The 24,553-nt window shown below is 46.4% G+C and overlaps 1 protein-coding gene and 1 pseudogene across 1 annotated transcript; one reads left to right on the plus strand and one right to left on the minus strand.

Annotated features, from left to right (window-relative positions):
- Window positions 1-6,502: 6,502 nt before the first annotated feature.
- On the minus strand, window positions 6,503-8,591 carry LOC136473679 (probable BOI-related E3 ubiquitin-protein ligase 2; annotated as a pseudogene).
- Window positions 8,592-12,162: 3,571 nt separating this feature from the next.
- LOC136473681 (uncharacterized) lies at window positions 12,163-17,980 on the plus strand. Its single transcript, XM_066471330.1, has 3 exons — window positions 12,163-12,520; window positions 15,418-17,769; window positions 17,853-17,980. The coding sequence occupies exons 1-2, from the start codon at window positions 12,434-12,436 to the stop codon at window positions 17,764-17,766; spliced, it is 2,436 nt and encodes an 811-aa protein (XP_066327427.1). The 5' UTR covers window positions 12,163-12,433; the 3' UTR covers window positions 17,767-17,769; window positions 17,853-17,980.
- Window positions 17,981-24,553: the final 6,573 nt, after the last annotated feature.

Below are 24,553 nucleotides of genomic sequence, written 5' to 3' on the forward strand. Positions count from 1 at the left end.
TGTCAATGTGATCGAGTGAGTGTGATCCTTCATCATGAGATAGACAGGTCGATGGCTCTCCTCTCCGGATTGGCAGATGGCCGCATATATAGATTCCCAGCAGGCACACATCAGCTACAAGCTACGAAGAAAAGGATGGAGATGCAGGCCGGGGAAAAGAAAAGATGCAAGTAAAGTGACGTGAAAACAAAGATGAAGAGGTGCATGTCCATGTGGACCGGCCGATGGGGTGACAACTGACAGCACTGGCCATCGTCTTTTGTCCTCATGATCGATCAGGTCCAAGACATGTTCAAGTGGGTCACCGCGGTGCACAACCTTGGAAAAGATGAGATCTCGTCGCCTCACTTTTGCCTTCTTTTCTCTGCTTGCCCATGGCCTGCACTGCACTGCACCAGATGTCCAGATCAGGATTTGTTTGTTTGTTTTGGTTGAAGAGTCGTCGTCACCACTCGTCGTGCTGTGCACGGGGGCGACGGGGGTACTTCAAAAGTGCTCTTTTCCTCTGCCTCCCTGCTAACTGCATCGGTAATTGGTTTGGACTTTGGAGAACAGAAGAGAGCATAGTATGCATGCATGATGACCTAAATAAAGGCCACAAACAAGGCCCATGCTTTTAGAGGGGAGGGGGAAGAATATGCCACCTCATGTGGGTGCACGATTGGGCTAGCTACACACCTCTTTTCTGCTTATTGCATTGCATCCAAAGTGGTTGCATGCATTGCGTTGCTTTGTTGCAACTTCATCAGCTCCCATGCATCCCTCGCCAGGCAGGCACACATGCATGTACATGCATCATGCGTTTACACCTTTATATATTTACATATATATGTGACATCTTGGCTTGCACGCAAATGGATGAAGAAGAAATCTAGGTTAGGGGGGGGGGGGGGGGGGGGGGTGGGGTTTGGTTCACTTCTCGCCTCCTAAATCTAGTCCTTTTTAGGGCATGTTTGGTTTGTCTAGTAGCTACTAAATTTAGTAGATTTTAGTCACTTTAGTAACTTTTTAACCAAACGCTATGACTAAAAGCTACTAAAAGGGCTTTAGTCATCTCTAGTAACTCTGGAGTTACTAAAAGTGGCTAGACCGTTTAGTAGCTACTAAAGTTTAATAGCTCGAACCAAACACCCCCTTAGTCACTTTTTACCCAAACACTTTGGGAGTATTTAATTCGAGCTACTAAACTTTAGTAGCTACTAAATGGTTTAGTCACTTTTAGTAACTCCAGAGTTACTAGAGATGACTAAAGGCCTTTTAGTAGCTTTTAGTCATAGTGTTTGGTTGAAAAGTTACTAAAGTGACTAAAAGCTACTAAATTTAGTAGCTACTAGGTGAACCAAACAGGCCCTTTGACTAAATGGGACTAAATGAGCTTTAGCCAACTATTCACTCAAATATTGCTAAGGCCCTGTTTGGTTGGGCTTTTGGTTGGAGCCAAAAGCCCAATCAAAGGGGCTGCTTTTGGAGGGTGCTTTTTCAGAAGCAGCTGTTTTTCCGTAGTTCATTTTTGAAAGCTGGTTTGACCCTGCTTTTGGCTTTTGGCTTTCTGCTTTTCGAAATTGGTGGAATAAAAAGCTCTTCCATAGTTGTTTCAAGAGAGATAAAGATAAAAGGTATATTTTATACTTGTTTAACCAAACAGCTTTCAGTTTTTCTACATCTCACAGCCCACAGCAGCTTTTCCACAGCTCACAGCCCACAGCAGCTTTTTCCCACAGCCACAGCTCACCCAAACAGGGCCTAAATGGAACTAGGCATCACCTTTTAGTCAGTCTGTCTCACCTTTTAGTCACTTTGGAGCCAAACACCATAATAAAAAGGGATTAAAAGGCCTCTTTTAGTCCATCAAACCAAACAGGAGTGACTAAAGTTTAGGAGCTGGTTTAGATGACTAAATTTTAGGAGGTGTAAACCAAACATGCCCTTAGCGCCGCTTAGAATAGAAAGAGATGGGGAAAGGAAAAGCCTACTTACTTACAATTTGATGAGGCATGTACGTTGCTGCATTGCCTTTTGTCGCCACCACCTTATCAAAGGCGCAACAAGAATGGCCTACCGACCCTCTCCTTTCAATTCCATTATCGAGATAATGTTAATTGTGTCGGACGACGCATCTATCTATCAACGAGTAATATCACAATTGTCACCTTTAATTTTCCCTTGACAGGTACTACTACTTGTTACTTTTCATTTATTCCTTCTTTTCTGTATATGGAAAACGGAGGATTTTTCACTAGTTCGTGTTATTTGTGCGAATTCTTGTCAATTATATTCCCTTATTTAGCACTCCATCGGTTCCAAATTACTAAGTCATTTTAATTTCTTTATAGATACATAACTACTTTCTATATATCTAGATAATAGACCTAGGTATATAGCAAAAGTCATGTACGTAGCTAGAAAAGTCATAACAACTTACAATTTAGAACTGAGAGAGTAGATGTCGGTGTTTCAAGTTACCACCGACGAGTAAATTTCTAGTATTATGCGTCTGGCTCGGATAGTGTGCTTAGAGGACACGAGGTTTATACCGGTTCGGACAGAAAGTCCCTACGTCCAGTTCGTCGCTGCTGCTCGTGTTACTAGCACTGAAAGTTTGTAGTAGGGGTTACAAACGAGCGAGAGAGGGAAATGATCCCAAGTCTCTGGTGAAAGGAGTGAGTGGGTGCTGAGAGCTCGATCGCTGCTCGGCTGTGCGTTCGTGTCGTGCTCTTGTGCGGATCTGTATCGGATCTTGATGGGTTGATCGGTTCAGGATCCTTTTCATGGGGCACCATGCTTTCTCTTTTATAGGCCAAGGAAAAGCGCAGGTTATAGCGGAGGAAAAGGAGAAGAACAAGAGAGAGGAAGGCCTCTAGGATCGTCGGGTCCTTCTTCTCCTTCATGCGGGTCCCGCCGTCCCTGTAGATGTCAACAGGGACGGCTCCTACGTCGCGGTCTTGTCCATCACTGGCGCCATGCGTAGGCGTCATCCGCCGGTTATGGCGCTCCACTCCGTCCTGGCGGATGTCGTGGTGAACTGACGCACATGTCAGTGTTCGTACGAGGGTTAGGCAGAACAGCACCGATACGCTCGACGCTGTTCTTGATGTGAATCCTCAGGTATGGCCCGTCGTGACCACGGGTTACATCGGGGCATGCCAGTCTCTTTCTTGGTGTAAGAGTTTTGACCCAGGCCCATACGCTTGGACCTGGAGTGGTTGGCGGGGGTATGGGTCCCCGTCGGGCGAGACGGAGCCCGCGGCCTCGGGGTCGGGCGAGGCGGAGATTGCGGCATCGGGGTCGGGCGAGGCGGAGATCGCGGCCTCGAGGTCGAACGAGGCGGAGCCCGCGTACCTGGGGGGTCAGTTGGAGCTGTAGGCGCGCTCTAGACTGCTCGGTTGAATCAATGTTGATGACCATTAGCTCATCCTCTTCGGGTACCCTAGTATTGGTCCCCGATAGTAGGCATCAACGATAGTACGGAGTTTGAGCTATAAGCCCATTTTTGAAAAAAAATGTTAAGATGAAACCCAAGTATAAAGCAAACTCGATGAAATCTATATAGTGTAATTTTAAACCTAATCCAAGTTTATGAAAAATTTTGGCACTTCCACGAAATTTTTAGGATGGCTCGTTATCCTTGGTAAGGTGGGAATAGAAAGGGATCCTACACATGGAGATATCCCATGAATAGTCCTCTTGGGTGCTAGGTCCAATGGCTCAACTGTTGAGATCCACGCGTACACTGCTGCACTAAGGCCCCATTTGAATAGGTTAAAGATTTTGGAATTCCCATTAAAAAAATTGTATACACCATCACCCAAACAGGGGAAACAGTAAAGGTGAGCTCTTATCAATCAAAGCTTTAAAATATCAGAATCCACTTCACGCTACATACCAGATTTCTATCAGAATCCACTTCACGCTACATACCAGATTTCTAGTAATCAGTTACCCATGGCGTGGAAACTTTTTTTTTTGCTCTCGTGAGATTCTGTGCCGGTAATCCTTGCAGCCTCCTGGTGCGAGGATGGAGGTGGGACCCATTCTTCACAATGCAGCACCATGCCTGGCGGCTCCAACTCCAAGTGCAAGCCTCACAACTTCTCTAGGCCCTTGTTTAGCTACTCCAGAATCCAAATTTTGGCATTATGTAAAAAGAAGATTCTCCGTCACATCAAACTTGTGGTACATGCATGGAGTACCAAATGTTGACGAAATCAAAAACTAATTACACAGTTTAGTTGTATTTTACGAGACGAACGTTTTGAGCCTAATTAATCAACGATTAGACAATTATTACCAAATACAAACGGAATGCTACAGTACGCTATAGTATCCTTAGAATTTTGGCGGCGCCAACTTTGAGGGGAACTAAACGCGCCCTAGGAAAAATGGATGAACTTCAGGTTAGTCCATCAGCTAGCATATACTCCGTAGAGCAAATAGCATAATTAGGTCCTGTTTGGTTCCGACCTCCTAAAACTTTAGTTCCTAAAAGTTTTAGGCAGCCTTCTAAAACTTTCTAAAATAGTGTTTGGTTGCATCTCCTAAAACTGACTAAAAGCAGTAAATGTTGTTGAACAAAGACACTTTTACCCTTCTTTAGGAGAGAGAGAGGGGGGATGGGGCAATAAATGAGGGGTAGTAGGGGTCCAGGAAGGACTTTAGGAGGTTTTAGGAGGGGGTGGAGCTCCTAAAGAAAAATCAGCCTCCTAAAACTTTTAGGAGGTTTTAGGAGGGAGTGTTTGGTTCTTTAGACAGATTCTATCCAGATTTTAGCTCCTAAAGTTTTTAGGAGGGGGAACCAAACAGGGCCTTAATAGGCTAATAGCCAATAGCTTTGGCCAAAGTAACTGGTACTGTGGCGGTGACTGATGACGTTCCGATCAGAATGAAAGAAGGCTGACACGGATCGAGCACTAAGCCCCCACTGGCCACTGCAATCATGTTATCTGATCGATCCTGCTAAGCTAAGCACGATGGAAGCGAGTGCAGTAAAGCGGAGGCCGCCGGGAGCATGCGTTGCAGCAACGGCGAACGGAGAGAGCTCAGAGCTCCGGGCCCCGGCCAGGATCATGGTCAGTACCGGAATAGTGTTTCGCACGCATTTCCATCTCGGCTGGCGGCAGCGCCGGTGTACTACACGCCCAGGGCTAGCGGCATCATTGCGGTGCACGGACGATCGGTGGCGGACTGGCGGTGCAGGCTGCTGCAGGGAGGGATGGGCGCAGCGAGATATCGGCAGTACTGTCACTGTAGACACAGCACGGATCGGAGCGCAGGCAGCGGCAGCTTCAGGCTGTGACAGTGAGACAGCAACGTCAGCGCGTCTCAGATTTACTGCACTGTACTATTGTTTTCAGAAGCAGTGACAGGAACCTAACAAGGCACGCGAGGAGTTTAATAAATTGAAGAAGAAGGAGGAGGCCGGTCGCCTCGCTGTCGCGTGGGCGAGGGGGCAGCAGCATCCGCAGCACCGTCGTCGTCGTCGTCGTGGCCGGACGCCCGGACCGCCGGAGCCATTGATGCGTGCTGTGTGTGGGGACTGTGGGGTCTGCCAACGCCCAACAGCATCTGCGGATCTCTCAGTCGTCCGTCTCAGTACAGGCTACTACAGGGCAACTCATTATGACTGTCGTCCATCGGTCACCAGCCGGCATGGGCAGCCGATCGCCGATCGCCTGTCCCGCTGTCCGTCTCCGTCCGTCCTGGCTGTCGCTACCAGTTACTGGCACGTTTTCCTGTCGAGTTTCAGACAACGGTTCAGTGGTTGGTTGCCTGCCTCTACTGCGCCGCACCGCACTCTAGGAGTACAGTATCTACTCTACTTTCTCGGCGACGATCCTGTACTGCTGCAAAAATTCAGGTGTCAGCCTGTTTTCAGGAACAATCAACCAGAGGAGAGCTGTATTAACTGCATGGATTGATCGGCCACTGGCGAAGAGGTGATTCCTACGTTTGGAGGAGCTCCTGGAGGCTCCGGCTCCGGAACTGTTCATGCACTGTAGCACAGAGCCGGTGGAGCTCGAAATTGTGGCTTCGCCGGCTCCTCCTCTTTTCGGCTTCTTTTCAATTCACTTTGTGTCTTGATTTCTGAAACGGTTCCTGATACAGTGTTTCTTACAGTAATCGAGGAGCCGGAGCCGCCAGGAGCGGCGCCGAACGGGTCCGAAACGACTCCGACTCCTCTTCTATGTAGTAGCATAGCACTACTACTTCTACGCTCGCATCGAAACCGCAGGAGCAGGACAACGGCCCAGCCGCAGAAACACATAAAATGCGAACGGAAATTTTACTCCAAACTGCATCTTTTTTCTGCAGATTTTATGGCTTTGACTATCATCGGGCCAATTTGCCGATCTCTCTCTTGCTCAGCTGTTCCTGTTTCGCGCTTCTGTTAGGAAAGTTGCAAATGGCAATCCACTAATAACTGATGAAGCGAACTAAATGCTTAGCGAAGGGCGTTTCACCAGGCAAACATCTATCTGACAAGTGACAAATAGGAGTATCACCAACAACACACAGGATAAAAAAGCATTTTTTCTTATCTGAATTCTGAAGATAGGGACCTGGTCTCAGGTAAAGTTTGTCTGGCCGGCGGGCATTCCACTGTCATCACAGCAACTAGTCACTAGTCAGTGAATCAGTGATGATGCTGCTATAAGCGAAACTAAAATGCGTTTCCCCTTGCTTGCATTTTACGCTGCTTGCAGCATTGTATACAACACAAAAAATGTTGGGTCAGCTCACCTGCACCTGGACGTACGTGAGTACGTATATATAAACAAAAAAGGCGTGCAGGTACCAAATGATGTCAATGAATGAATATTTGGATTGCCTCAACGGAGCAAACTGATCGAATCTGTTCCCATCAAGTTCAACGACTCCACTAATCCCATCCAATATCCAACACCACCCAAAGATGGAGTCTCCTCGGAGGGGAGGCAAAGGCAACCCATAAGAAAACATCGGTTGGTTAATGGTTCACGAAGATTGCAAGAGAAACAAGAGGAAAAGGTTGAATGAAATGCACGAGCAAACCAACCCAAAGGAATCTACACTAGTATACGCTGGCCTGCCGTGTCGGTGCCGATGAGGTCAGGAGGGGAGGACGTGGAGCGAGGCGTTCTTGGTGGCCGCGCACACGGGGCACGCCTCGACAACCGCCTCGCACCCACCGCAGAGGCACAGGTGCCGGCACGGCAGCAGCAGCACGCACGCATCCGCCGCGCCGCACGCCCGGCACGCCCTCGTGCTCCTACTGCCACGGGCCATGTCGTCGTCGTCCGCACCTTCCTGCCGCTGCCGCTCCGGCTCGAAGCAGCACGACCGCGCGTCCTCCACCACCTCTCCCTGGCCCTCCTCATCAGCCGCTCCCGCGCCCGCGCACGGCGTCTGGAGGAGGAGCTGCTCGAGGGTGGCGCGCAGGCCCGCGGCGGCAGCCTCGTGGCCGCTGGCGATGCCCTGCCACGCCTGCCCCTCCGCGCCCATCTCACGGACCCTCTCGCACAGCTCCGCATTGCGCGCCAGCGCGCGCGCAAGGTCGGCCTCCGCCGCCCGCAGGCGCCGCGCGGCGCCGCGCTCCACGGCCGACACCACGGCGCGGACGTGCCGGCGCCGCGCCTCCTGCAGCCCCGCCCGCAGCCTCTCGTTCTGAATGCGATTGCGCGGGAGAGAGTCATCAGTCAGTCTGATGTGTGTGATACCAAAACAGTCAGAGGCGGGTTCCGTTCAGCGCTGAGAAGCCAACGCACAACGCAGAGCGCACCTCGATACGGACGAGCGCGTCGACCTCGATGCTGTGGCGGTAGAGGTGCGCCAGGACGCCGTGCTGCGACTGCGACACCGGCGCGGAGCCTGGCGCCGCCGGGCGTCCGCTGGTGGACGCGGCGCCGGAGCAGAGCACCCTGCTGCTTCCCTGCGCATCCTCTCCGCCGCCTCCGGGCGCGAACGCCTGCGGCACGGGCAGCAGCGCGCGGTGCCGGTGCCCCTCCATGATCAGGTTCAGGCCGGCGCCCACCGCGCCGCCGATCCGCGCGCGCTTCCTGGGCACGACGACGGACCAAGTGGCGTCGTAGTTGTTGTTGTTGCAGGTGAGCTCGCTGCGTGGGTCGCTGAACGCCGTGTGGCCAGCCACGGCCGCAGCCTAGCGCTGCACCGCGCCGGGCAGCAGGTGGTCGTGCTCGCCGAGGAAGGCCGACGCGGTGGTCGTCGCGTTCTCCAGCGCTGGCCTGTGAGATGCGAGACGCACAAATGCACAAGTGATGAAGATGAACCGGCGGACCAGGAAACGGACGGATAAATGAGGAAGTTGGGGAAGGAGGGGAGCGCAGGACGCATGGGTGCGAGAACACAACCGCGAGGACGGGGTTGGTCATGCATGCCGCGCACGGATGGAGACTGAGAGAGAGAGAGTGCAACGGACCTGATGGCGCGGGAATCATGGTGGAAGGCGCGGGCGACCGCCATCAGCCTCGCCTTCACAAGAGAGAGGACGGAGGCGGGGCGCAGCTAGGCAATGATGCCGTTGATGTGCTGGGGTGTCGGAGTAGAGTGGCCAGTGGGAATTGGTTGGGATCACGTATGCGCGGGTGGGCAGGGCGACCACCATAGCAGGGCCAGCGCGAAGGCTTTCTATGGCAACGGACTTGGATTAACACGTCGGCGTGGTGTGGGTCCTATTGTCCTAAATACATTGGATTGTGTTATATATATATATATATAATAATAATAATAATAATAATAATAATAATAATAATAATAATAATAATAATAAAAATAGCCCAAGGCACGTTAACCCGACACGAGGTCGGACTTTTTGGGCCGGCCCAACCACACTATGGCCTAGTTGCCATCGCGCTTCGGCTAGCATAGCCCGGCAACATGTGCCGTGCTTGGCCCGCCCCTGTCACGTTGGGTAGTTCAATAAAACTATACGTCACCTATAAACTGCTAACCATCGGATCTGACCAACACGTGATGTGAAACGTTCGATCATGGAGCGGTTTTGACAGCCTCACAGGCTACCGTGTCAAACCTGGCTTAGCCAGTTCCCTGATAAACCTATATAGAAAAACTATTAGGGCTCCCTCACCTCTTTCACGTCAAAGTGAACTTGGTGTGTGGCGTCTCAATAAGTTCCGTGATACGTTCACATAGCCCCCTGCAGTCAAAGACACACCAATCATGATGCATTTCCTCCCCACTTGAATCCTACATCTTCGTTTGTGGAAGCTATGAGTGACCACTCTGGAATGCACTCTAGCCGGATTGCTCTCAACCACTTTCTACACTTCTCATATGCCAAATCTAAGTCCAATTATTCAACCATCAAGCTCAAGTGATCAAGTGATTCATCCCCTATTGAATCAAGAAACTGAAATAGACCATCCTATGGATCAAATAGTCAGTGATACAAGAAGTGGTGTTCAAACAAGATCAATACTTGATCATTTTGTTAGCACTATTTATTTGTGTCCTCGGTTGAGCCTACAAAGGTTGATGAAGCATTAAGGTCGGGATCCGCATCGGGTGAATTCTATGCACGAAGAACTCAACAACTTCACTTGAAATCAAGTTTTGGAACTAGTGGAGACCGAAGAACCACAATGTCATTGAAACTAAGTGGGTATTGTAGAACAAGCAAAATTAAGATGGTGTGGTAATGAGGAACAAAGGAAGGCTAGTTGCACAAGGATACAATCAAGTTGAAGGGTTGGATTTTGGAGAAACTTATGCACCCGTGGCAAGGCTTGACGCTATAAAGGATTTTGCTTGCATATGCTTTCTTTCATAATATCAAGTTATATCAAATAGATGTGAAGAGTGCTTTCTTAAATGGCAAGATCAATGAGTGTTTGTTGAGCAACCACTAGGATTTGAAGACACCAAAGGACCTAACCATATGTACAAGCTTAGCAAGGTATTGTATAGATTGAAGCAAGTATCTAGAGAGCATGGCAGGATAGGTTGAGTGATTTCCTATTCTCAAAGGGTTTGAGGACGGGAAGGTGGACACTACCCTATTCACGAGAAGGATTAGAAAAGATTTGTTTATGCCAAGTATATGTAGATGACATAATCTTTGGATCAACAAATCAAGAACTTTGTGAAGAGTTTAGTGATGAGATAAACTTTGTGAAGAGTTTGGTGAGATGATTCGAGATATTTGTTTGACCTTTTGCTTTTCATTGAAAAGTTGGCTTTTGTAGGCTAATGTAGAAGGAAGCTTTTGAAAAAGCATTAAAAATGTCTTCACAAATTAACTTTTGAACAAGCACACGTCTCATATATTATATATGTAATGCCCCTCACCGTACCATCTGACGAGAGCTAGCAAAAGCAGCTGTAGACCTACTTTGGCTTATCACTTTTATTTCTTTATTAGAAGACAATTTCAATAGTTGCTATTTGTTTTTGCTTTTGACTTGAGCCAAAAGTAAAAGAAACAAACAGTCCTTACCAATGACTGCTAAACCCAAAAAAAAGTTCGGCACGGCTAACGCCCGGACATTCAGACGGACGTCCCTGGCTTTAGTTCATTTCTGCGCCTGACGCTAGCGCCTGCTGCTCCCACGAAACTGCACCCGCACTTCGCGTCTCTGTCCGGACGCCCGTGCCCTCTCTGCTTTTCGCCCGCACAATCTCCGCTTGCCACACCCGCGTGCCGCAGGGACCGCCCGCGCGGCTGCGCCCATGCCGCCATCGCCCTCCGCTTCTTGCACCTGCTGCTGAGCAGCGCTCCATCCCGTCGCTCCCCCACGCGCATGCACGACGTCTAAGCAACTGCAGCAGGTGGTTGTGGCAAGGTGGATCACATTGGAACATGTGCAATATCCCAATCTACTTTTTAAACATCCAGATAAAACACTTACAACATACGTATGAAACAGCTAAAAAGTTACAACATGCATATGAATTTTGAAACACTTGCAAAACTCTCGAAAACCATTGCAAACATATGCAACATCCAAATAAAATACTTGCAACATACATGTGAAACATATGCAACATTTAGATGAAACACTTACAACAAACGTCTGAAAAAAGAGATGAAACATTTAGAACATATACTTGAAACATGCGTGTATAGCCATTGCAACATGTGCAACATCACGATCTACTTTTGCAACATTAAGATGAAACACTTGCAACATCCAGATGAAACATATAAAACACTTGAAACATAGGCCCCGTTTGGCTTCCAACATGCGCTGCTCAAATGTCACTTTGCTGCTTGGACGAGGTACCCGAGCAGTGCTGGCAAGCCGACGAAGGAGGGCGCTGCGACGGCTAGGAGCTTCCACACACCGAGGTCGAGGCCCCTGCTAGGGAGGTCCGTGTTGATGAGCGCCCGGAGGAGGTTGTCGTTGTTGTCCCCCGTGTCGCCGAAGATGTCCGACTCGTCGACCACACCGACGTCGATGAGGTCCTGGAGGAGTGGGCACGGCGTGGCGGCAAAAGCAGCCCGCAGCGGCGAGGCGGAGTAATGGGGTGGGCGCCCGATGCGGTGAAGCCGCGATGATCGAAGCGAGTGGGGATTTCTGTCGATGGGGGTTTTGTCGCAGGTAGAGATGGAGGAAACAACTTAGAGGAAAGCAAACTGATTGCCTGTTGGGCTCAAACACGTCCGGACATACGCCCTAATCCTAGCGTTACTGAAAAAAGTTTCTTACTAACGCAAAATTTGCAACATTTTGTTATTAGGTGCTTTTATATTTATGTTAAAAATCTGAGCAGGAATTCTGTTTGTCCTTGTGTTCAATTTTTTTTTTCTATTTATCTTTATCCGTTCTGATTGGTCAGCTCCCATGTTGCTGCTGCCCCCAGGATCAAACGGCAATCTCGTAAGCCTCACCATCTGTTTACTATTCCCCAATTAAATCTCCATCGTTGTCAACAGCTAAAAAAAAGGGTCTCCGTCGACCCTAGTACTGGTACTGGCTGGAATTTTATTTTGTTTTCTAGACGAGTTACTGATGTTTGCTTGCTGGCCCATCTAATCTTAATCTGCAGGAGGAGAACTGAAGAAGGAAGGTGTTGCCCGTCAGTCACACAGCTCAGCCCTCTATCATTGTTGGATGGTTTATTCCCGGGGAATATGCCCTCACTCCGCTGGCATCATCCACAACATATATCCTCCGTCTCGTCTTCCACCTCGGATCAGATAGGCGCGGACCGCAACGCTTTCTTGCTCCTCTCTCTAAGCTGCAGCTTCCTATCTCCAGCTATCATTCGATCCATTTGTTCCTTGGTGATGGTGAGGGCGTGAGCGCGTGAGGCTGGGCGGCTGGCTAGCTACCTAATGCAGCTCCGAACCTGTTTTGTTGGTGGTCATTTAACCATGCTTTCATCGATAGGTGCATGGATATGGCACAGATAAGTGTGATGCCATGAACTCATCATGGTCATGCATGTGTGCATGGTTAGATGACCATCAGCAAACATGTTCATGGGGCATGCAAGCAAGAGATATTCTCTGGCTACAGATCAGAAATCAATCACCACTGCGCCATGGCTACTAACAATGGAGGTTTGCGCTTCTCCGATCCCGGATGTCGTGCTTTCTGCCTCCGTTGTTGATCCCGGATCTTTCGGTCTTCTGCCCAGCATTACTTTCCTTCCGAAACTGGAAATGTTTCAATCTTTGTTTATTTGCTGTGTGCACATGTAGCGTGTGTTTCATGCAGATCCGTGCACTTATTTTGTGGCTTTAGCTTGCGCCCCCTTCGCTAAGTCCGTTGAAATTGTTCGTCTTCGTCCTCTCGCCGTCCTGTTGTTATAGATTGTTTGTTTCCAACAACTGTCCCAATGAGTCATTGGATTCTCCTACAGGATCTGACGACGAAGTGATCATGAATCAAATGGCTCATGCTATTTGTCACAGGTTCTCTATTTGGTCAAGCAAAGATCGAGCGTGTGGCAATATGCTCATTCTCTGACGATACAGAACAGCAGATGCAGTATATATCGTCAATCGTATTCAATCAGCTTGCAGTAACTGAAGTGGTTTAAACAATGTGAAACCCGAATGCTATTTTCCCCCCATATATAAGCTTTCTCAATAGTGGACCCACTACACACATTTAAATCGGCTCTTACCCATCTTATTTAGATAGAGTATGGGTAAAAATTTTATTCAATAGAAATAGGTACGGTAAGGTACGTGGAATGGATTATCCGTGGTAAGTCTTTATCTTAATTAATCATCGATGAAAAGAAATAGGTGGATCAGATAATATAAGTTTATTTTAGTTTTGGGATTCCGTTGTGAGACCCAAATGTTGATCTTACACAGTAATTTAAACAAAATACCACCCACTATTTAACCAAGGTCTAGCTTTTGTTTAATTTCATTAAAATTTTAAAGTGTGAACATGAGATTTTTAATTCTAAGGTATAGCATTTGGCATGGGCCCACATAAATATCTAGCCAACTAATTTGCACGAAATAACCACCTGTTATTTCTGTCATTTCGTGAAAAATTAAGGTGCGAAACAAGATTTTAAATTTTAGAGTCTAGCTTTTGATGTAGGGCCATACAAGGTCCTACTAGTCCTAGGGATGCAAAGATGGAGTTGAGCTAGGATAGGTAAAGATCATGGAATCAACACCTCAAGGAAGATAATTAGAATAGAAGTATTGAAGATCCTAGAAGACGAGCAAGAAGATCAAGACATCAAAGAAAAGAAGCTAGGACAAATTGGAAGCGAAGAAACGTGCATCGGAGAAATCTAGTGGCGCTGGAAAAATACAACTGTTATATTGATAGTGTAATTGCAGAACCATGTAATGATGAAATAACTATGAAGAATGAGCTTTTCAAGCAGGAAGTGGACCGCTTTACCATGGGCTTATCACAATGAAAGGCAAGAAGCAAACTTAGGGCTTTCAAGAAGGGAGTTGGCTGGCTGGCTAACTAGGAAGGAAGCTTCATGCATCCCGGTGAATGAATTTGGATGGCGACGACGTGTGGTTTAGGGAAAGCGAGTATGCGAGGAAGGAAACACCCCCTCGGGAAATGCGCCAGAGGCAAGGGGAAACGGGCTATCGAGCACGTGGGATTTCACGACAGCAAGAGAGTCTGGCTATCCTTCTCTAGCAATCAAGGTTTACATGATGGAGAGCGAGTAAATATGGAAATAGGCTTTGCCAATCTGCTGGAGACGATTTTGGACCCATAATAGCCAAATATGGTTTTATGGGGCATTTTATCTAAGTCATAGGAGTTAAGGGTCTGTTTGGTAGAGCTTCACTTCCCGATTCTTAACTCTAACTCCTTGATTCTTTGGAAGAGTGATTTTAGTTGATTCTGGTTGGGGAGCAAGTGAGAATTGATTCTGGAATGATTTTGGTGAAGATTGAATAGGGAGCTATGAGAAGTATATCTTTTTAGCTCTTAGCTCCAAGTGAAGTGATTCTTATATACTCTCCACTAATTTTTTAAGGAGTTGTGCTATTGCGGAATCGATAATGCTCTATCAAGGACGCCTGTATGGACGGATGCGGCTTCCCACTAGGTACGACACCATCCGCTCGCTCCCGTCCACGCCCCTTTAAAAAAATCTCTCTACCCAGCGGTGCTCGCTCAGCAGGATGCTCGCCAGCCAGGGGTGTTCGCCAGGGTGCTCATCGAGCAGGCCGCTGAGCTCGCCAGGGTGTTCGCGGCCTCATGTAGGTGCTCACCCAGGGTTCTCATGGCCTCGCCAGGTGCTTGCCCAGGGTGGCGCAGTGCCTCCGCTGGGGCACCGACGAGCATGGGCGAAGCCCAGTTAGGCCCACTGGATGCCCAGGCACCCAGGCCAAAATCAAAAGTACCATATTAGTAGAAATATTTCACCCTTTGTGCACCCCCTCAGCCCAAAACGAGGCACCCCCACCGGCCCAACCAGTCATCACACTATCACAGCGCTACTCCAGACTCTAGTACGTAGTTGCTTCCAGGAGAAGGAGACAGGAAACAGCCCCGCGCGGCAGCGCGCGAGTCCACCAGGGCCGAGGAGGCCACGGCGTTTCGCCGAACGCAGAGAGCCAGGCAGCCAGCGACGCCGACGGCAGCAGCGATGCGGCTCGCCGGCGACGCTCCCTGCTGACGCCTGCGCCCCTTCCCCTTCCCGGCTTCCAGTGGCGTCGAGCCGAGCCGAGCGCCTGACGGCCACTGCAACCGAGCGGCGAGCACCCTCGCCCTCACGACCTCTCTCTGATCTGGTCCAAAAGAAAAGGCAAGGCATCAAACCATCAATATATTTATCTTGTATTTCAATCAATTTAAGTCTCACATCCGATTTCGATTCCTGCTGGTTATACGTTGAAATTGAGTAGCCTGCAGGTTTAGGGTGAGTGTGTTAATTGGGGTTTTCTCTTTTTTTATATATGTTTGCATTTATGATAGTATGGATCTACAATTTGATTATGCTTGTAAATGATAGGTAATCAAGGAGAGGTTTTATAAACGGAAAGCTCAAGACATAGACAGTACCAACAATAACAGAAATTCATGTCTAGATGATCTCAATTGGGAAGAGGAGATTAAATATGACCCAGGCTTGAGGAAACAAATTGATGCTTACCATCCTAACCATAGAGAAAAGGCCAGAAGAAAATATTTGGAGAATGGACCTTGCCAGCCTCGCACATGTAATTTTCCTGTTTCAGATATTGGAGACAAGCCGAGAAGATTTATCCCAGAATGGTTTGATGAGTTTGGAAGTTGGCTTGAATATAGTGAGTCAAAGGATAGAGCATATTGCTTTTGTTGTTTCTTATTTAGAGAAAAGAAGGATGCAGGATATGAATCATTTGTAGTTAATGGTTGGAATGGTTATCATAGGAAAGGAAGGTTAAAGTCACATGTTGGTGATGTTGGTGGCTTACACTATAATGCAATGAAGAAGTGCGATGATTTGTTACAAAGAAAGCAACACATAGATGTTGCTTACAATCAGATAAGTGAGGCTGCTAAGAAGGCTTATTTTATTCGGTTGAATGGATCCATTGATACTGCTAGGCTGTTGTTGAAGCAAGGATTGCCTTTTCGTGGCCATGATGAGTCAATAGAATCCCACAACAAGGGGAACTTTAAGGAGTTTTATGATTGCTTAGCACAACATGATACAGAGTTACGGAGAGCGGTGAGTACAAATGCTGCAGCTAATAGTAGTTTGCTTGCTCCTGAAATTCAGAGGGACATTGTTGAATGTTTTACAAATGAGATTGTACACTCTATCCTTGAAGAACTTGGGAATGGCGTGTTTTGCTTGCTAGTTGATGAGTCAAGAGATGTTTCTTGCAAAGAGCAAATGGCTATGGTCTTGAGGTATGTTGATAAATGTGGGGTCGTGAAAGAGAGGTTTGTTGGCCTTGTGCATGTGACTGAAACAACTTCTTCCCACTTGAAGTCATCTATTGATTCTCTACTTGCAAAGTTCAAACTAAGCTTGAAGCAAGTTCGAGGCCAAGGATACGATGGTGCTAGCAATATGCGAGGTGAGTTCAATGGCTTGCAATCATTGATCATGAGAGAAAGTAAAACAACTTATTATGTGCATTGCTTTGCTCACCAACTTCAGTTAGTCATTGTGGCAGTTGTGAGAAAACATAAGGGTGTAAGCAATTTCTTAAACATGATTTCTATCTTATTAAATGTGGTCGGTGGGTCAGCTAAGAGAAGGGATATGATTAGAGATATTAATCATGAACAAGTCAAGAAGGCACTAGGTTGTGGGCAACTTGAGACCGGGACAGGGTTAAATCAAGAGCAATGCCTTCAAAGACCTGGAGATACTCGTTGGAGTTCTCATTATAAAACTCTGAAGAGTTTAGTCAACATGTTTTGTACAATAGTTGAAGTGCTAAAAGTTGTTGAAAAGGATGACAGAGATTGGAAAAATAGAGATCAAGCATCAAATCTTCTGGTATACTTCAAATCTTTTGACTTTGCCTTTTATTTGCATCTCATGTTGACTACCTTAACTGTCACAAATACCTTATCATTAGTATTGCAACGCAAGGATCAAGACATTGTAAATGCCATTGGGTGTGTGAAAGCAACTAGACTCCATTTGGGTGATCTTAGAAGAGATGGGTGTGAGAAATTATTAGATGAAGTGAATGAGTTTTGTGACTTGCATGAAATTGATAGACTGGAAATGGAAGATAGATATACTGATCCTCGACAACCTAGGAAAAAATCAGGAATTACAAACAAGCATCACTATGAAGTGGATTGCTTTAATGATGTTATTGATTGTCTAGTTCAAGAGCTTGATAGCCGCTTTAGTGAGACAAGCTCTCAATTGCTTGTTTGCTCGGCCGCTTTCAACCCAAGGGATTCATTTCAGGCTTTCAATGTGGAGGATTTGATGAGCTTAGCAAAACTATATCCTGATGATTTTAGTACTGATGATTTGAGAGACCTTAGCCACTATCTTTGCCTTTACATTGCCGATGTGCGAGAAGATGCTAGATTCTCCAACATAAACACTATTGGTGAGCTCTCTCAAAAAATAGTTGAGACAGGGAAACATCGTTGTTATCCATTGGTCTATCGACTCTTGAAGCTTGTACTAGTATTGCCTGTCGCTACTGCAACAGTTGAGAGATGCTTTTCAGGAATGAAGTTTGTCAAAACAACTTTGTCTAATCGCATGGGTGATCAACACTTGAGTCATAGACTTATTTGCTATCTAGAGAAAGAAGAAATGAAGAAAGTGACCAATGAGGCCGTGGTTCGACGTTTCATGACAATGGAAGGAAAAGGGCGTAAATATGATCTCTGATAGGTAATGCAATGCATCTACTATTAATGGAAAATTCTACAGTTTATTTGCTAAATAACTGACCTATCTGTTTTCTTTCCTTTTAGGCTAGTGGGATCTTCATCATGGTCTCCTGGATGGCTGGATCACATATTTTGCTAAATGGGGCATGCTTTGTTCATGATTTTGGGATTCTATCAATGATGACTACACTAAAGTGATCAATGCTGTCTTTTTTTTTGTTAAATGGTGAGTGTTATGTTTGAACCAAAATCTCATCTCTATTGCTAGAAGTCGAATTTGATATTAAAATATGGTAGTTGCACATTAGTTATGCTATTTTTGATTGAACATCGTATCAGTTAGTGTAGTTATGAATTAAGTGGTGCACCCCCATCATTTTGCTCTAGCTTCGCCACTGCCGACGAGCTGTATGCACCGACGCCGACCTCTTCGTCGGCGTCGAGCTCCGCAACGACGAGGCCTCTGTTCGCCCAAGTAGCCAGGTGACATTGCGCTAAAAGCGCATGTTGCAACCGTATGTTTTAAGTGTTTCATATGTTTTAAAGGTGTGTTGCAAGTGTTTCATATCAATGTTGTAAAAGTAGATTGGGATGTTGCATACGTTGCAATGGTTATACACGCATGTTGTAAGTGTGTGATCCAAAGCATGTTGCAAGTGTGTTTATTTTGGGTGTTGCTATCTGGATGTTGCATATGTTTTGCAATGGATTTCAAGTGTTTTTTCAGATGTTCTTTGCAAATATTTCAGATGCATGTTTTAAGTGTTTCATTTGTCTTCTGTATGTTGCAAATCTTTCATCTGGATATTTTAAAAGTAGATCGGGTTTGTTGCACATGTTGTAATGGCGTCGATGGCTGATGGACAGCAGCCTGCCGTAGGACTTCAGCTCCTACCTCGCACGGCGCGCCTTGTCCCTCCCCTCCCTTCCATTCCCTTCCCTCAATCTTGCCATGGCTCGGTGGGGAATGCTACTCGACGAAGCGACGAGCATGCGAACGCCCGCAGAGGTTTTGACCCTGAGTTCGTGCTGTCCGCTCGCTACGCTCGAGAAGGAGAGTAGCCGCGGGCGTCCGTCCGGACGTTCGGACGCTAGTCATGCCGTTGCTGAATTGGCTCCATTATTATGTGCACGGCCTCTAAGAGCATCTCCAAGAGTACCCTATTTCTCTTCTTAATCTTTGTTTTTTAGCGAGACGAGAAAAAATCCCTCTCCAACAACTCCTAATCCTTCCTCCTAAAATTGACGCACTTGAAAAATCCTCCCTCGGCGCGCGTAACTTTGCAAGGTGGAAGGGTGAAAAAAGAATAAAGAGTATGAAAATGTTCCAGATGCAAATGTACAAGAGGGAAAGAATATGTAAAATTGGTTAAAATAATTTAGAAATAGTCGATCTGTTCGTTTGGGCTTGTTTGGCTTATAAGTTATGGCTGAAAGTACTGTTGGCTGGTTTGGTGTGAGAAAAAAATATTGTTCGTTGGCTGATAAGCCATGGCTTATAAGCCAAATACAACCAAACGAACAGGCTGCGTATAGGATTCTTGATGTAAAAATGTCTTCTATATTTTAGGAGTGAATTATTGAAAATTATTGGAGATGACTTTATTTTTTTTTCTCAATATATTTTTAGGAGTTGAAAAACATGGACTTTTTTGGAGGAAAATTTAGGATACTCTGCAGGAGATGGTAGGTACCCTACTCTCACACGTCAGCTACGTGCAGTCAATCACGTTAATCCAGTTTGGGCCCTAGATCATCGCATTCCTCTTTTGGGCCTTGTCACTCGCACCTGGAAGCCCATCTCTTGCTTGCTCCAGCTTCTGGCCCAACCGCATCACTACACACTTTTGTTCCTGGCTTTGTTTTTGAGCGAGAGGAGAGATGAATCCACCGCCGGCCGTCGGCCGGCTCTCTCTCTCCGACATGGCGACATGCGTTATGATGACGGAAGTTTTGTCGTGGATATTGCGCATGTCCACAGGCAGCACATACATATATATGTATATATGCGTATATGTCTGGTTCAGCATCAGTTCTAGTCTTTTGGAGGCTGGTGGAATGAGAGGAAAAAAATAATTAAACAGCAGTGTTACTTCTATCAGCTGCGCATAGTATACACTACCAAACTTAATTTAGCCATCATACTAATCCAACCTTCAAAGAACCGATCTAGCTAGTAATACTAGTCTTTTAGTCCATTTCGAGCTCACTTTGGCCTTCCCTTTCCCGCCAAATCAACACTACTACACCATATCTTTGTAGGGGTGGCTCTAGAGGCTCTGTAGGGACGGTTTGCACTAGTAGAGAAATGGGTTGTAGTCCCGGTTTTCCAACCGGGACTACGAATCCAGGACTAAAGGTGGCCTTTAGTCCCGGGTCATATAACTAGGACTAAAGGTCCACCCTCAGAAGAAAAATAAACGAAATTGTAGGGAGACCTCTCTTGCGATGTGTGGGATTCGAACCCAGGACCTCTTTTCTCGCGCATAAACTCCTTACCAATTCAGCTGTACACCACATGTGACAGGGTCCTGGACACTCTCCTTTTGAATTGACCTGTGGAGTACCTTTAGTCCCGGGTGGAAGACCTTTAATCCGGGTTGGTGACACCAACCGAGACTAAAATGTCACCCTTTAGTCCCGATTGATATTACCAGCCAGGACTAAAGGTTGAAGGACCTTTAGTCCGGGTTGATAACACCAACCGGGACTAAAGGTGGACTGCTGCGAAAGCATGCCAGGACAGGTGCCTTTAGTCCCTGTTGGTAGCTCCAACCGAGACTAATTCTTCCTTTACTCCCGGACGCAAAAAAAATACCGAGACTAAAGCCCAAAATCGAAGTGGATGAAAGATCATTTCTCTACTAGTGTTGCCCAGCCACCCCTACCCAAGCGTCTCTACAAATGTATTTGTAGAGGCGATTCCCAGACCGTCCTTACAAATCGATTTTGTAGGCGGCCGTAGTACCAGCCGCCCTTACAGTTCATTTTTCTGCAAAAAAATTCAAATTCGACCATATATATATATATATATATATATATATATATATATATATATATATATATATATATATATATATATATATATATATATATATATAATTCAAATCTGAGCATGTGCACAACCCAATATCATTACATCCATTATCATATTCAGATTAACCAAATTTAACAAGTTCTGCCGCTTGTCGTCAGTGGCGAGCTCGATCCAGCAGTCCCGCGAAGGCGTCGTTCGTGTGAGGACGCAGAGATCGGCATGCTGTTCATCACCGGGGCTCCTCGGATCGGAAGAACTGAAGCAATGATGAGAAACAGAACAGGAAACCAGTCAAGAAACTAGTCAAGCAAGTCATCACTAGTGCGAGATATGGACTAGAAATCCCACAAAATCGGAAGCAGCACACCACCAAAAATGGAAGGAAGAAAGCCCACACCACCAAATCGCGCAACAAAAAAACACCTCAAATCAACCCCACAAAAATCCAATCTTCGGCTAGATCAGGGACTCCTCCACCAAGCTCACGCTCTCAGCCGGCTAGAGAAGGCAAGTGAATAGTACTCCCCAGCTGCTCTGTGCAGCAGATCGGAGTAAGAAAGAGGAAAGTCTAGGGAAGCCTACCTGTTGAGAGTCACAGAAGCGCGTGATGCGGTGAACCATCTCAGCAGTGAACCGCCCCGAAGATCTCCAGAATCCCAATGGGGAGCAAGCGTCAAAACAGGGAAGCGCGAAAGATCGGGAGAAAAGCTGCGACCCTCCGCTGACACCTTCGCGGGCCTGCTAGAGCTCGCATCGGATTCAGATCCGGTCGCGCCAGCCCTCAATCCACCACCGGGGACGCCACCACCCAAGATCTGCCGCTTGGAGGATGGGCTCTCCCTAGATCTGTCGCCGAGGAGCGCGCCCGCCCTGGATCCACCCTCGGGGGGCGCTGAAAGGTCCTAATAGCTAGAGGGGGGGGGGGTGAATAGCCTATTAAAATTTTCTATAACAACACTTAACAAACTGGTTAGACAATAATGAGGCGAAGCAAGTGTTGCGCTAGCCTACTAAAATTGCAAGCCACCTACCATAATTCTAGTTTATATGATTTCTATCCACACAATAGCTATGTCTCTACACTAAGTTAGTACGCCCTCAAAAGCTAACTAAAGAGCTACACTAACCAAACTAACAAGCTCTCACAACTAGCTACACTAAAGAGCTTGACAACTAGTTTGAGGTATTGTAAAGAGAGTGAGCAATTTGTTTATACCGTCGTGTCGAGGAAGGAGCCAATCAATCACAAGAATGAATACCAATGAAGACCAATCACCTCGGAATCAAATGATGAACACAATGATTTTTTACCGAGGTTCACTTGCTTGCCGGCAAGCTACTCCTCGTTGTGGCGATTCACTCACTTGGAGGTTCACGCGCTAATTGGCATCACACGTCAAACCCTCAATAGGGCGCCGCACAACCAACACAAGATAAAGATCACACAAGCCACAAGCAATTCACTAGAGTACCTTTTGGCTCTCTGCCGAGGAAAGGTCAAGAACCCCACACAATCACCACGATCGGAGCCGGAGACAATCACAAACCTCCGCTCGACGATCCTCGCTGCTCTAAGCCATCTAGGTGACGGCAACCACCAAGAGTAACAAGTGAATCCCACAGCGAAACACGAACACCAAGTGCCTCTAGATGCAAACAATCAAGCAATGCACTTGGATTCTCTCCCAATCTCACAAAGATGATGAATCAATGATGGAGATGAGTGAGAGGGCTTTGGCTAAGCTCATAAGGTTGCTATGTCAATGCAAATGGCCAAAAGAGCGAGCTAGAGCCGACCATGGGGTTTAAATAGAAGCTCCCACGAAATAGAGTCATTGTACCCCTTCACTGGGCACAACACGGGGTGACCGGATGCTCCGGTCAGATTGACCGGACGCTGGACCCCAGCGTTCGGTCGTGCGATGCACGCCATGTGTCCCCTCTCTTCAAATATTGAGCGCTCGATTTCAACGGTCAAGTGATGACCGGACGCAGCAGCTCAAAGTGATCAAACGCTGGGCCTCAACATCCGGTCGTTTCCAGTAAGCATCCAGAAATGATTTTTCATGACCAGATGCGTCTGGTCATGCTCGACCGGACCCATCCAGCATCCGATCACTCGGCGTCTCCTCTGTGCACTGCCACATCAGTAGGACTGGATACACCCTGTCAGCATTCGGTCACCAAGTGACCCAGCGTCCGGTCGAAGACCGACGCCAGCGTCTTTGCTGTATCATTGACCGGATGCACTGGTCCCACTAAGACCAGCGTCCGGTCACTTCATGACCAGTGTGACTAACTCCTTTTCAACTCTATCTTGTTCACCCTTGCTCAAATGTGCCAACCACAAAGTGTATCACCTTGTGCACATGTGTTAGCATATTTTCACAAACATTTTTAAGGGTGTTAGCACTTCACTAGATCCTAAATGCATATGCAATGAGTTAGAGCATCTAGTGGCACTTTGACAACCGTATTTCGATACGAGTTTCATCCCTCTTAATAGTATGACTTTTGATTCTAAATGTGATCACACTCACTAAGTGTCTCGATCACCAAAATAAAATGATTCCTACCATTTATACCTTTGCCTTGAGCCTTTTGTTTTTCTCTTTCTTCTTTTCAAGTCCAAGCACTTGATCATCATGTCATGATCTTTATTTGCTTCACCACTTGGAATGTGCTACCTATCTCATGATCACTTGATAAACTAGGTTAGCACTTAGGGTTTCATCAATTCACCAAAAACCAAACTAGAGCTTTCAATCTCCCCGTTTTTGGTAATTGATAACAACCCTTTCACAAAGATATGAATTGAAATTCAATTGAATCCATGTTGCTTTCCCAAGCATATTTACCATGTGTAAAAGAATATGGACAAGTTTGATGAACCCCTAATGGTAGCAATTGCTCCCCCTACATATGTGCTAAGAGTTTGGATTGTAGCTTGCACATATGCTTAGATAGGAAATATAGGAGACAATGTCTACCAAATGATGCTAAGGTATAAAAGATGGACCTTTGAAGCGTGATACCAATCGGAGTGCACCATTATACCATCCTTAGCACCATGGTTAGCTTGATACCACTTGGAAACACTCAGAAATGAAATCTCTAGATAACCTATGCATGCTAGATTTTCATTTCATCATTCAAACATATAACTAGCATACACCACACAAGCATGAATATTGAAATTTAAAACTTGTGCCATACAAGCAAACATATGAAATGCACATTCAAATGCATCATACAAGTTCATGAGCTTGCTCCCCCTACTTGTGTGCTTAAAGTTTTAATTGATCTCTTTCCTTTGTCATATCTCTCCCCCTATTTTAAATTCTCCGCCTTTGTTGTCTTTTCATCATCTTAGTACACTAATATATCTAGTACACTAATATATCTTTTGTTTTCTCCCCATGTACTAATATCACTAATATCTTTGTTTTTCTCCCCCTTTGTCATCAATGACCACAAAGGTTCAAAATATAGATAGGTTGAGATTATCAATGTCAATCAATGGGGTGAGGATCATTTTCCTAATTTTGGTTCAATCTAGAATACTTGCCAAAAACATTTAACTCAGTTTGATCCAAGGATAAACTTCTTCACACCTCCAAATAAGGGTTATCTTGTACCATGTTGAGTTAAACACTTAGAGCTCATTTTCTAGATCAAACACTAGGTTTACAAGCCCACAAACATGTCATATGCTACCACTAGATCAAAATAAACATAGAAGCAATAG

This window comes from Miscanthus floridulus, chromosome 8 (assembly GCF_019320115.1).
Source record: "Miscanthus floridulus cultivar M001 chromosome 8, ASM1932011v1, whole genome shotgun sequence".
Classification (NCBI taxonomy): Eukaryota; Viridiplantae; Streptophyta; class Magnoliopsida; order Poales; family Poaceae; genus Miscanthus; species Miscanthus floridulus.

Excerpts from the sequence above, each read along its gene's own strand:
- LOC136473681 (XM_066471330.1), top strand. The coding sequence starts at position 12,434 with ATGTTCATGGGGCATGCAAGCAAGAGATATTCTCTGGCTACAGATCAG. Across the intron at positions 12,521-15,417 it reads CATGGCTACTAACAATGGAG|GTAATCAAGGAGAGGTTTTA; the intron begins GTTTGCGCTTCT and ends TGTAAATGATAG.